Source organism: Sorex fumeus, unplaced genomic scaffold (genome assembly GCF_029834395.1).
Source record: "Sorex fumeus unplaced genomic scaffold, SorFum_2.1 ptg000045l, whole genome shotgun sequence".
In the NCBI taxonomy this organism is placed as follows: Eukaryota; Metazoa; Chordata; class Mammalia; order Eulipotyphla; family Soricidae; genus Sorex; species Sorex fumeus.
The window spans coordinates 19115430-19128414 of NW_026606102.1; the positions used below are offsets into that span (position 1 = coordinate 19115430).

General features: G+C 58.9%; 1 protein-coding gene across 1 annotated transcript in view; it reads left to right on the forward strand.

The window, feature by feature from the left end:
- The first annotated feature begins 827 nt into the window (after positions 1-827).
- Positions 828-12985, forward strand: part of TRABD2B (TraB domain containing 2B) — a 182520-nt gene continuing 170362 nt past the window's right edge. Inside the window, exons 1-2 of the mRNA XM_056122369.1 lie at positions 828-929; positions 2797-3357. Coding sequence (XP_055978344.1) covers positions 828-929; positions 2797-3357 — 663 coding nt within the window. The remainder of the gene's footprint in view (positions 930-2796; positions 3358-12985) is intronic.

Below are 12985 nucleotides of genomic sequence, written 5' to 3' on the forward strand. Positions count from 1 at the left end.
GCCGCCGGAGCGGGCGAGGCGGGAGGGCGGGAGGCGGCCGCGGGCCGGCAGGGAAAGTTGCGCCGAAGTTCGGCGAGTTGGGAAGTGGCGCCGGGCGCAGGAGCCGCGCGGAGCGAGCGCGCGGGCGCCTGCCATGCCCGGCGGAGCCCGCCTGGCCGCGCCCGGGCGCCGAGCTCGCCGCGACGCCCCGCGGCCGGCCGGCCCCCGCCCCCCGCGCCGGTCCTCCCCGCCCCCCGCCCCGGCGGCCCCAGCCCCCCGCCCGGCCCGGCTCCGCGCCGCTCTCCCGCCCTCCTCCCGCCCTCCCTCCCGGCCGCCGAGCAGCATGGCGGAGCCCGGGCAGCGGCCGCGCGGCCGCCCGCCGCCCCTCTGAGCCGGCCCGGGCCGCCGGGCGCCGCCGCCCGGCCCGCGCCCGCCGCGCCCGCCGCGCACTTGTGCCCCGCGCGCCCCCGGAGCGCCGCGCCGCGCCCCCGGGCCCTCGCGCGCCCCCGTGCCCAGCATCACCCCGGGACCCCGCGCCCCCGGACCCCGCGCCCCCGGACCCCGCGCCCCCGGACCCCGCGCTCGCACCAGCCCGCGGCGCGCCCAGCGCGGCGGCGCTCCCCGGGGAGGGGGCTCCGCCCCAGCGGGCCCCCCCGCCCGGCGCCGGAGCCCCGCCCCAGAGGGACCCCCGGGTCCGGCGGGGACATCCAGCCACGCCCCAGAGGGCTCCCGCATCCCGCGGCCGCAGCCCCGCGCTCCAGGAGAGCCTCCGTGCCCGCCGGGGGCTCCCCGCCCCGCGGAGGGGGCGCCGCCCGGAGGGTCCCCCGCGCCCCGCGGGCCCCGGCAGGATGCACGCCGCCCTGGCGGGGCCGCTGCTCGCCGTCCTCCTGGCCACCGCCCGCGCCCGCCCGCAGCCGCCGGACGGAGGACAGTGCCGGCCGCCCGGATCGGTGAGCGAGCGCCTGCCCAGCCTCCCTGCTCCCGGCGCCCGGGCACTCGAGCACCCGGGGGCGCGGGCTCGGTCCTGCCTTCCGCGCCCACCTTGGCCCCGCGCGCCGCCTCCGCCCGCGGGGCGCCGGCGCGCGCGCGCGTCCCGCTCCTGCCCGCGGGCTCCGGCCCCTCGCCGGGAGCCCCAAGGGGCGCCCCTCCCGCCCCCGCGGCACCCACCCGCCGGACCTTGCGTCCCGCGGGGCGCCCGCTGTCCGCGCCTCGGACCCGCGTTTCGCCGGCGCGGCTCAGCGCCCCGCGCTTGCACCCACCGTCGCCACCCGCCTCTGCGCCCGGCTCTCGCTCCCCTCCCTCTCTGGCCCCTGCCTTTCTCGCCCTCCGCGCTGCCCTCCCTCTCCGACCTAGAGTGGACTTGCCTAGAACTCGCTTCTCCCCTCTCCAGCCCAGGTGCCCGTACCGCTCTCCCAGGCGCCCCCATTCCACCGACAGCCAGGGTGATTCCAGAGGAGAGGAAGGAAGTGCCGGCGCGCCGGCCTAATACTTTCTGGAGGGTCCCGTAATTACAGGTTCTCCTAATTCTCCTTCCAAACCAAGGAATCCCTTGACTTCCCTGTGTCACCGCCACCGCTGTGCGGGGAAACACAGTCGAGTTGGAGGCAGGCATCCCAGATGGGGGTCGGACCCTCCCCTCCTGTCCTGTTCCTGGCAGTTAGGTGACCTTGGGCAAGGTGCGCCTGCAGGCCTGCCCAGTGCACAGCGGCGCTGGCCAGCCCTGGACAGCTATTCTGGCTTGCGTGAGTCTGAGGTTCGCAGCCCATGGTGGTTAGTAAGTTGAGGCACTGTTCCCTCTACCCACTGTGACGTACTTTTCATCACACTCGAATCAGGCAGGAAAATCGTGTCAGTTGACCTAAGACTTACAGGTGGGCAGGAGGACTTTTGGGACTTTCCTGGATGGAAAACGGCGTTGTCATGAGACTTGTAGAAGTCCTTTTTTCCCACGCAACTCTCAGCCCTAAACTACCCAGTTTAGGTAGAAAGAACCCCTGCTCTGCTTCCTCCTCTTTGTCTGTAACATCCACCCTTACTGGCCCTCCCCAAGTCTCTGAGCTTAGTCACAGAAGATGACAGAAAATTAGGGTTAGAGACCAAGCACATCTTTCTCTAGGAGGAGTCTGGAAAACGCCCAAAATATGTGCAATTGGGGGACTAATTCTGTGGAATCTTCCCCTCCCAAACCAGGGCGTTGAAACTTCCCTTTAGCCTGTGGGTTTAAAGCACTTTCTCCTCTGTGGTTTCAGCTGGTGGGAGACAGTGACTGGTCCCTATCCCCTGACCTCGCCAAAGAAAACTTGTCCCCCAGTGAATGGGAGGGTGGGTGTTTTAATAGATGCACTGCTGTTAATAGATGTTCTGCTGGCACTCTGAGCACTGCCCTCCACAGGGTGAGGTGGAAGTTCTGTGACTCCCTCCCTTTGACCAGAGCAGGATTCCGGGGCCTCTGTCAGAGCTCTACTCCACTTGAAGCCCGGCCTGGGAAGATGTAGCCACATGTGAATCTTCTCAAGCTGATCCTCAGGGATGGGCCTGTGTGGCTCCCCATGCCTGAGCTCAGGGGAAGCTTATGCCTGTGGTTGCATCTCAGCCGTGCCCAGGATCCCCTTCATAGCCCCCGCCCCATTCCATTTCGCTGAGTCTGAAGGATGTGAAATGAGGACCCAAGACGCTCTGGCTGAGGCAGAGCAGGATTTGTGTGCAGGTCTTGGGCCTCCCCCCCGTCCCCTTGCTCTTCGCCTCCCCTACTGACCCTGGCTGACCCTGTCCTGGGCCTCATCTGTCCCGTGTGCCCTCTCCTCCCATTTCCCACAGCAGAGGGACCTCAACTCTTTCCTGTGGACGATCCGGCGTGACCCCCCAGCCTACCTGTTTGGCACCATCCACGTGCCCTACACCCGCGTCTGGGACTTCATCCCCGACAACTCCAAGGCAGCCTTCCAGGCCAGCGCCCGCGTCTACTTTGAGCTGGACCTCACCGACCCCTACACCATCTCGGCACTAGCCAGCTGCCAACTGCTGCCGCATGGCGAGAACCTGCAGGACGTGCTGCCCCGGGAGCTCTACTGGCGGCTGAAGCGCCACCTGGACTACGTGAAGCTGATGATGCCCTCGTGGATGACGCCAGCCCAGCGTGGCAAGGGGCTCTACGCCGACTACTTGTTCAATGCCATCGCGGGCAACTGGGAGCGCAAGAGGCCCGTGTGGGTGATGCTCATGGTCAACTCGCTCACTGAGACTGACGTGCGCTCCCGAGGGGTACCCGTGCTGGACCTCTACCTGGCCCAGCAGGCCGAGAAGATGAGGAAGAGCACGGGCGCCGTGGAGCGGGTGGAGGAGCAGTGCCATCCGCTCAATGGCCTCAACTTCTCCCAGGTAGGTCTGGCTGCCGGCACCGCCACCACATGACCCTGTTCTGTGTATCCGCCTCCCTGGGGGCAGCCAGAACCTTGCCTGGCCCCCAAGGGGAAGAGTCTGAGGGGCCCGGAAGTGGGAGGGGGCGGCATGCTTGCTTTTGTGGTGATATGAGGGAGATGAGTTCTAGAAAGGGGCGAAGCGTTCAGGCGATTGTTTCCTGTGGAGGAGAGACACCCCCACCTGCTGTGCTTGCCTGAGTAGGAAGAATTTGCCTGGGAGGCTCCAGCGATGCAAAAGGAAAGAGGGAGTTGGCGAGTTTGAGCCCCGGCTCTCCTGAGGAGCTGTGACTGGGGCAGAAGGCCCTCTTGAGGCTGCCCGGTGAGGGGTGCGCCTCACAGCCCTGTGCGCAGGAGGAAGCCCAGAGGGCAGTGTGGTCCTAGGCCAGGGGCCATAGGGCGCCTCGTTTACCCCTCTTGCTGTTTGAGCTCCGCCGAGTTTCTTAGGCCTTTGCACCATTCTCGGCAGCGTTCTCGGCAGTGGTTTTCTTAGGCCTTTGCAGCGTTCTCTGCCTCTCCCGAGGCCAGGAGAGAATCAGCAAGGACAGCCCGGGGGTTAATAATTTCAGAGAAATGTGTTCGCTTAAAGGTTGACAGTTGTGATTTCTGAACCTCAGCGTTGGGGGCAGGGAGAAGGGAGGCACTGAGGGGGTTTAAAGTCTCTGGCTGCCAGAGGCCCAGTCCAGCCAAATGTCATTAAAAGCCCGTCTCCATGGGCAGAGGTCACTCGCAACTCACTGGCCCCAAACTCCACTCTGAGGCTCTGGGAACAATGAGTTCACATCTGTGCCTGGAGACCAGGCTGTCAGTTCTGGAATGGGGGAGTGGGGGTCTCTGAGTCAGGACTGGGGGCTCATGCGAGGAGGCCCCCGGATGGGTCTTGGCCCCCTGCCTTGAGGGAGGGGTGATCCCCCCCCCGCCACCCCACCCCTCCCCCTCTCTCCTAGCGATGTGCTTCTCCATGGAGGAGGCAGCCCCAGGAATGGACTGGGCTGGAAACTACCTCGGGGACCAGACCTGTTTGCGGCTGGCCTCGGGATGTTGCAGGCGCTTCACCAGGGAAACCGCGGCAGAAACTGATCCCTCTCCGGAGATCTCTGGCCTTTGTTTTTCCAGGGGAAATGCAGTCTTGTCCCTGGGGAGGTAAGAAGCCAGATTGATTTGCCAGCCAAAAGAAAGGCTGGTTTGTCGGTTCTCCTGCTGGCTCTCCTGTAATTGCGGAGCCCTTACCCAGAGGGCCCTGGTGGCAGGAATACTGGGGCAGTTAGTCACGCCCCGCGGGGTTCTGACTACGCCTGACTCCTTCTCCACGGGGAGGAAAATCCTGTGCATTCTCCTGCAGCCTGGCTGCTCTGAGCTAACCTGCCTTGTGCTGGGCCTTTCTCCTGCCGGCCCTGGGAGCTGATGCTGTCTGTGCTGAGCTCCCTGGGGCGTGACACCCAGCTCACTTTGAAGGCAGGTTTGTGGGAGGCCTCTCTGTTCAGAGGCCTCGCTCTCGCTCTGGCCTCCGTATCTTTTGATTTTGGGGAGGTGGGGTTCCGCCATCACTCTCAACACCCTCTTTGTACCGACCACAGAGGAATCTGACAAGGCCCTTAGGGAGCAGGCAGGCCCTCTGGTTAAACACCCCCTGCCTTTAATCTGTTGCTCTTAAAACAACAAAACTATCTTTCTGCGAGGTCTGGAAACACTGCTGTTGAGGCAGATGACGGCTTTGGTAGGTTGCAAACGTTTGCTGGGAAGCGTGTGGGATCCGCGTTAGGGAGTGATGCCTCGGCCAACCAGGAGCCCGCTGACAGTCTCCAAAGCCATGTTTGAAGATCAAACAGACGCGGATCTCTGGTTTCAGAAAGGCGCCTGCCTGGTCCCCAGCCTGGACTCACCCGAACCCTGCCTTGGGCTCAGCTGCCCCAGAGGATGACAGGAAGTGAGCCCAGAACCAAAGGAAACAGGGCTTGTCGGGCTTGTCTTGGTCCCCTAATCTGCACAGGCTTCACCACCTGCCAGTACCGCCAACTCTGCCAATTTGTCCTCTTATCGGGCTGGAGCAAGGTGATGAAATATCCCCCTCTTCCATTGGGCAGCCAGGGCTTGCTGCGAAGGGTGGGATTGTAGAGTCTGGGCGGAGGGGTGGTTAGGGATCCCCACCCCAAAGTCAGAAATGCAACAGCCTTTCTTGGTGAAACTGTATGCAGGCGTGCACAGTTTGATATGAACATCTGTGATGCATTATTGTACCGAAATATCTGTTAAGTGCATCAGATTTTTATTTTTTCTTTCCTCTCAGCATTACTGTTATTGCAAAATATTTTGGGGCGGGGAGGGGGGGTTGGAGAGCCACGAGAGAGGAAGGCGGGAAAAAGAATCTTTAAAAGAGGGCCTTTTTGTTCAGACCTGGGATTTTCGTTTTCATTTTAGTATTTCTCAGATTTCTGTATTTTTTTTTTCTGGGCAGAAACACCACATTTTTCCTTGTTAAGTGGAGAAAGAAAGCTTACATTTGGGGACGCCAGGGGCTGAGAGGAGCTGCCGAACACGCTTCTCCCACCCTCGCCTAGCTTGTGAGTTGGACTCCTTGGCCCAGGCCCTGCTATCAAGCAGGGGTGTGGGCACCCACTCCAGCATGTGGCAAATGTGTTAGGTGACCTTGGGCCAGTCTATGCTCCTCTCGGGGCCTTGTTTTTCTTGTCTACGAGATGAGAGACCAGCATGAGGTCATCTTTCGAGCCCTTTCCAGCCCCGACATTCCCCGGATGCATCTAATCAATTCCACGCGCCAGGCCCCCTACAGAAGGCTCCAGGCACTTTTCCATTTTGTTGGGTTCTTGCAACCTGGGTTTCATAGGTGGATGGATGCTTGGGAACGTTGGAGGACTTGGGTACATCGCTGAGGAGGATCAGAAGGGCAGTCTGATGCTCCATGGTGTGTGAGTGTGTGTGTGTGTGTGTGTGTGTGTGTGTGTGTGTGTGCTACAATCTGCATGGCAGGCATTTCTTGTCCTTCCTACAGAATTTTCTTTCCCACCTTCTCTTGGGCACTGGAAGGCTTTAATCCTTGGGAGTTTATGCCTGGAGAGAAATATTCACCTTGCTCCATGCTGATGTGCTGTATCCAGGAGGTCTCAGCACAGCATGGGGCGGCGGGGGGGGGGGGGGGGGGGAGGGAGCAGTGAGCCTTGCTTCTCGGTCCCAGGGCCAGCTCCCTTCTATCTGGTGGGGCCGTGGTGGGCACCAGCTTTTCATAATTGAGCCATCTTGAGGAGAACATGGTAAGGCAACTATGGAGAAAGAGGCGATCCTTCTGGGAGAAAACGGATCTGCACCTGCTCCAGGAGGAGATGAGGAGTCCCCTTGGGGTGGCCCTTCCCACGGCCACACTCACTCTCCTCCTCTGTGGCACAAAGCGAAGCTGGACTAATAAGGGGAGGTAGCCGCTCCTGCCATTCGCAGCCTGAGGGTGCCAAGTCTCGAGTCCAGATCTTGTGACAACCTTGGGTGGCACCTGTAGATTTCAATCAGCTCCCTGGGCTGCCTGCAGGGACTGGTACTGACCGCCACGAGCTGGCCAGGCTGCTTGGGAGCCCTGCTGCTCCTCCTTCCAGGGGCCTTGGCCCTCCTGCACGAGGGGGAGAGGGACCCAGAAAAGAAAGACCTCAAGTGCCCTGGCTCACTCAGGCCTAATCCGAGAAGGTGGGGCCTCCTGTTCATGCACTCTGCGTGTTTTAATAAACTTACTGGCATTGATTGCCTGTCCCATGTGTGTAGTGTGCAGACACAGGCCAGGGCTCTCCAGGCTGTCCAGGATGTTTGTTGACTGCAGCAGCCCCCTCCCTGCACCCACCCAGTTGTCTGCACCAGTCACTGCCCCAGCCTTGTGAGTGTCTCCTTTCGGGTCATCCCAGGGCAGATGAGGCCACGAATGCTGCTGTCTCTCCTGGTCTGCATCTAGCTGAGATCTGCAACCAAGCAGAGAAGATCAGAGTTCCAACCCAGGTGTGCCCATGGCCATGCCTGGGCCCCACAGGCAGCTGAGAGACGAACTGATTTCTGGTTTTAGTAGTCAGAAGGTGTTGTCTGCTGATTCGTGTCATCATTTCTTGCTGGAAAAAAAATTAAATAGAGAACTCATTGGAAAGTGCTGAAATGTAGTTTTCTCCTTGGCCTATAAATTGTATCTCTCGGTGAGGCTAAAATAGGATTTCACAAAGACATTCTGCACAGCAGAGGTCTCCTTGGGGCTGTCCCCAGAGTTCTGTGATCCATTGCCATTGTGTAGGGAGCACCCCTAACACATGCCAAGCAGGCTCTGTGAAGTAAAATAGGGTCCCCTTGATTTGAAACTACACTGTGAAGAGTTGGAAATTCAGATCCTCCCTGTGTCCTGCGGGGCCAGCACGTAGCTCTAGGTTCTCCACAAGTATTTGGAGAATGAATGAATTGAATGAATGAGTGTGGTCAGTAACCATGACATGGTCATCATGCTTCCCTTCCTCCTCTTGATGGATGGATGGATGGATAGATGGATGGATGGATGGGTGAGTGGATGGATGGATGGGTGAGTGGATGGATGGATGGGTGGGTGTGTAGGTGTGTATGTATGAGTGGGTGGATAGGTGGATGGGTGGGTAGGTAGGTAGTTGGATGAGTGGGTGGGTGGGTGGGTGGATATATAGGTGGATGGGTGGGTAGGTGAATGGGTGGGTGGAGGGTTAGGTGGGTGTATAGGTGGGTGGGTGGGTGGGTGGATAGGTGAGTGGGTGGATAGGTGGGTAGGTGAATAAGTGGGTAAGTGGGTGGGTGGGTGTAAGGTTGATGGATACAGAAGAGCCAGCCAGACCCTCACCTTCCCACCCCTTCCAACAATGGCACAAAGTTTGGAGCCACTAAGTGGGTTGTTGAGGGACAAAGCAAACTCTCCCCCTGAGACCATCACTATCTTGCCCATGAAGGGGCTGGTGCTTTTCCCATTCTCAGCCTTGGTGTCTCTGGCCTTCAAGACAGCAGAGAGCTGGGCAGTTTGCAGGGCTGGCCCCATCTCCCTTTCTAGGCCCTATCTTGGAGGCATGGGCCCACCCACCTGAGGTTTGCAGCCTGAGGGATCCGTGCTGGGAGGGGCTGGCAGACCTATCTTTGGCAGTGGCAGCAGAGCCGGTTGGTTCCGGCGGGTGATCCTGCTGCTTCGCTGCCAGTGTGCAGAGCGGAGAGAGCCTGCCTGTCACAGCACAGTCCGCTGGAGCCCTGCCCAGCTGCTGCTTCCTCTCCTGACGCTCCTCTCTCTCTCTCTCGTCCTCCAGGCACTGTGTAGCTATGAGCAATGCCATGCTGGCTGCAGAGCCTCATGGCCTTGTTTGTCCCCAACCGACCTGGGGAGTGAACCAAAGGTGGGGTCCTGTTAGCAGCAGAGAAACCAGGGCAGGTGCACCTCCCCAGGCCCCTGCTTCTCTATGCAGTGCCCAGACTCTGTTCTTCTTGTCTCTTCCCATGACACCTCCCTTGTTTGGGAACCCACCTCTCACCTCCCTTCCTCCAAGAATGGCTGTTCCTGAGCACACCCCCTTGCCGCAGCTGGAGCCTCCAGGGCAGCCCCAGCAGCACCCACACACCCTAGGGCACACAGACCCCACCCTCACTGTGGCCTCCATTGGAGTGCCGGCCTCAGACACCTTCCCCAAGGCCTTCCCGCCATGCTGAGCCTTCTGCTCCCAGAAGTCCACCACAAAGTGACAGCTCCTCCATCAGCATTGGGTCAAAATATCTTGTCTACACTGCATGAAGGGTTCTCAATATGCAGGGCTGCCAGTGGGCTTCTTTATGCCCCTCCACCCTCTGCTCTGCCCTGCCGCTGCTGACTCACCTTCCCCGGTGGATATCAGCCTCAGGGAGCACTGGACTGGAGCTGTTTAGCAAACATCTGTCACACGGTAGCAGCCCCCTGGGGACCGTCTGGTTTTGACCCCTACACATGTGGATGCTTGGATTCTTAATTTTCAGAGAGAGCGTTGTTTGCAAAGATGCCTATGGGCAGGGCCTGCTGCATGGGCTGGCCAATTCAGTCTTCGCATGAAGAGAGGACCCCACCTGGGGAGGGGGTGGAAGCACACGCAAAGTCCATGGATGTCTTACACATTCCAGGGAATGCAGTGAGGCCAGAAAGCTGGAGGAGACCAGGATGTCCTGAACTTTTCTATCTCCCAATCAGAAGCCAGCAACATGAAGACTTCCAGACATCTAGAATCCCCACATCATATGTTAGGTCTTGTAGGGAATCGAAGAATGGTGAAATCTTAGAGCATTGGGCTCAGAGGCATTTTTTGGACTCGAAGAATCTTCACGTCGTGAAATCCTAGACTTTTTGCTTTGAAGAGTTTTCAGCTCATAGACACAGACTTCTAAAATGTGAGAGTTGGAAGGGACCGATTCACAAGAATTCCAAGAAGCATCATCTGCAAACACATAGATCTCCTTCCCACAGCCCGCCCCCACACCCCCACCAACCCCTCTACTGCTCTCCAGCCAATCCCAGGACGGGAGGGAGCAGGGCCGGCCGAGGGAGAAGCAGTTTGTGACGGGATAAGAATGGGAGCGTGCCTTGGTTAATAGTTCCCATTTGGATGTCTCTCAAAGCCAGGCCCAGGTCGCCTGGTGATGCCGTGTTCCAAGGGAGGAAACTGAAGAATGCACCGAGCGCCTGCCAGCCGGGCTGCCGACGTTCTTTCCCCCTTGAGTTTGCTTCTAAATATTATCCACTTCACTCCCTTTTATCTCCCATCACTGGCTCTCTGTCCGCCCACTTAATCCACAGGCAGCCGGTGGCCCAGCCTTCAGCTCTGCTCAGTGGCTGCCAAGCTGTCTCGCCGGGCTGCTCCTCAGGATCCGCAGGCTTTTAAATCTGCGCAGTATATCCGCTGGAACACAAAGCTTGGAAACACTCTTGCTTGTGCTGAGCCCCTTCCCACTCCAGGAACTTCCTTCTTTTCGACTTCTGAATCTTAGGAGATGTCCAGGAATTGGCTCAAAGTTCTGCCTCCTCCAGGAAGTCTTCCCAGAGTGCTCCTAAATCTGAGATGTTCACAGAGTCTTGGTCTGGAAAGCCTTCTTTCCTTTGATGGCCCAGCCACATCTATTCTCTCTCTGTGGAATGCGTTTATGGCGTTTTTTATGATAGTCTTTAAGCATCCATCTATTTTTAATTCCACAATTGTTCCAGACAGTCTTTTCTTTCTTTCCTAAGAGATCTGGATTCCCAACTTAGCTCCCATTGCGAGCATACGTGATCATGAACTTGGACAGATGGGCCCCAGTTGTGAAGTGGGGCTGTCGAGTGTGTTCTGAGATTGGGCTGGGTGGGCAGCTCTGGGTGCTCACGAGGCCTCCCTTGCTGGCTGTCCCCCGAGACTCAGGCAGCTCACCTGGAGCACCTCTGGCTTCCAATCCCTTTCCTGCTGTCTGTCCCTTTGTCCTGGGACATTTTATCATTTTCTCTTGGGTCTTTACCTGCTGCTTGGTTCTGGGCTGTGGGAATGCTGATGTGTGCTAGTCTAGCCCTCTGCCTCCTGTCCTTGCTTTAGCCCAGGCTGCTCTTCTCAAGGGCTCCCGAGGGCCATCCAGAGGCGTCTGTAATGCCTGGGCCCTTCTTGTGCCCCTAGTGATCCGGGGTCACCAGGTGGCCTGCCCCCAGCGGCTGACGCTGGCTGGGCCTAAAGCTTTTGCGTGCAGGTGCTGTGATGGAGTCGGGCGGGGGGTGGGGGGGCTCTCAGTGCTGTGTGGGTGTCCTGGCAGCTTGGCTGCCGTAACTAAATACCGCAGAAGACTTAGTGGCTTAACCAAGAGAACTCAGTTTCTTTCTCAGATATCTGGAGGCCTGAAGCCTGAGATGGGTGCCAACATGGGGGGTCCCGGTGAGAGGGATGCTGGCTTCCGGACAGCATTTCTCACCGTGCCCTCAACTGGTCAGGGAAGGTGTGTGTGTGTGTGTGTGTGTGTGTGTGTGTGTGTGTGTGTGTGTACGTGTGTTGTGGGGGGGAGGAAAGGCGGGGAAGGGGGAAGAGAGGGAGGAGCAGGGGAAGGGAGAGGGAAGATCAGGGGAGGGAGGGGAGAAGCAAGGGAGAGAGAGGGAGGAGCAGGAGGAGCAAGGGGAAGAACAGGGGAGGGAGGGGAAGAGCAGAGGAGGGGGGAAGAGTAGAAGAGGGACAAGGAGGAGTAGGGGGAGGAAGTGGGAGGAGGGAGGGGAAGGGCAGAGGAGAGATGGAGGAGCAAGGGGGCTGCGGGGGGTGGGGAGAAGGGAGTTTCTAGCATCTCTTCCGGGGGGCCACATCTGCCTTTACTCTTCTAGGCTGAGTTTCTTCCATCTCCATCTCCATGTGCCCTGGTGTGAAGGAACCGGCCTTTCCCAGGAGCCGGTAGAAGAGTATAGTGGGGGCCATTATGGTAGCAGGCGTATTTCTGGGCTACCCCCCAGGCCCCACCATCCTTGTCAGGAGCCAAGAGGTCATCAGGCAGTTGAGAGCTGGTGGCAACGGCAGGTGTGTCTGGGGCCTCGGGCACTGTGATCTCCAGGCCATCTCTGCTCCCGATGAGGCTGGTGTCTCTGTACCCCGCTATGAGGCTGGGGGCTCTGCTGCAGTCTCTGCTACCCTTGATGCAGCCAGGACTCTCCTTGGAGGATCCCAAATCATCGCCCCTGGTTCTCTGCCCGGAGCTGAACCAAGAACCATGTCCTCTGGGTCAGGAAGGGCAGGAGGAAGATTAAGTCCTCCAACTTCTCATTTCCTCCTCTGTGTGAGCCTCTGTTCCTGCCTTAAAGCTCCCTCCCTGCCACCCTCATTCAGGGGAACATCCTGCTGGGATTCTGCATCTCCAACCACAAATCTGCCTTTATTCAACAAGCTAATGTACTTAGCTCTGGATCTGGAGCCACCCTCCAGTACACACACACACACACACACACACACACACACACACACACACCGCTCTCCAGCATTGGCCCAGGTCAGCCCAGACTCCTCCAGTGCCCAGAATCCTTGCGCTTTGAGCAGGTATAAGTAAGTAACTTTCCACTAGTTACATAATGTTTCCGTGCCCTTCTCCTCGTCTGTCAACTTCTGCCAGTTGCTGCAGAATGAAGTGATTTCTGTAAAGCCATGCACAGGCTCCCAGTGAATACACACTTAGTTGCTATGTATTTTGGGGGTTGCAGGGTGGGGGGAGCTCCCACACGATGCTTCAGAAGCCCAGGAGCACCTCTCAGCTATTCTCGGCCAGCTGGGCCAGTGGTTCAATGCAGGAGCCGAAGGATGTGCTGTTACTCTGGCCTGCATTGCCGGGGATCACGCAGGCCATCCCAGCGGTGCTGGGTACCTCTGGGGTCGCATCCTTGATGCCTGTTGGTGTCGGCAGTGTGCAGCATGTGCCCCTTAGCCCCTTCCTATCTCTTTGGCCCCTACTATTGTATTTTAAATCAGTGACAGGATAGAGGTATTCAAGACGTGCTTTCCAGCCCCCGCCCCCCTGGACGTGCCTAACATTGGCCTACATGTCGGAGATGAGAGCAAACAGGGTTCAAGCTCTGTTCCCTTCGTGTTTGCTTTCTG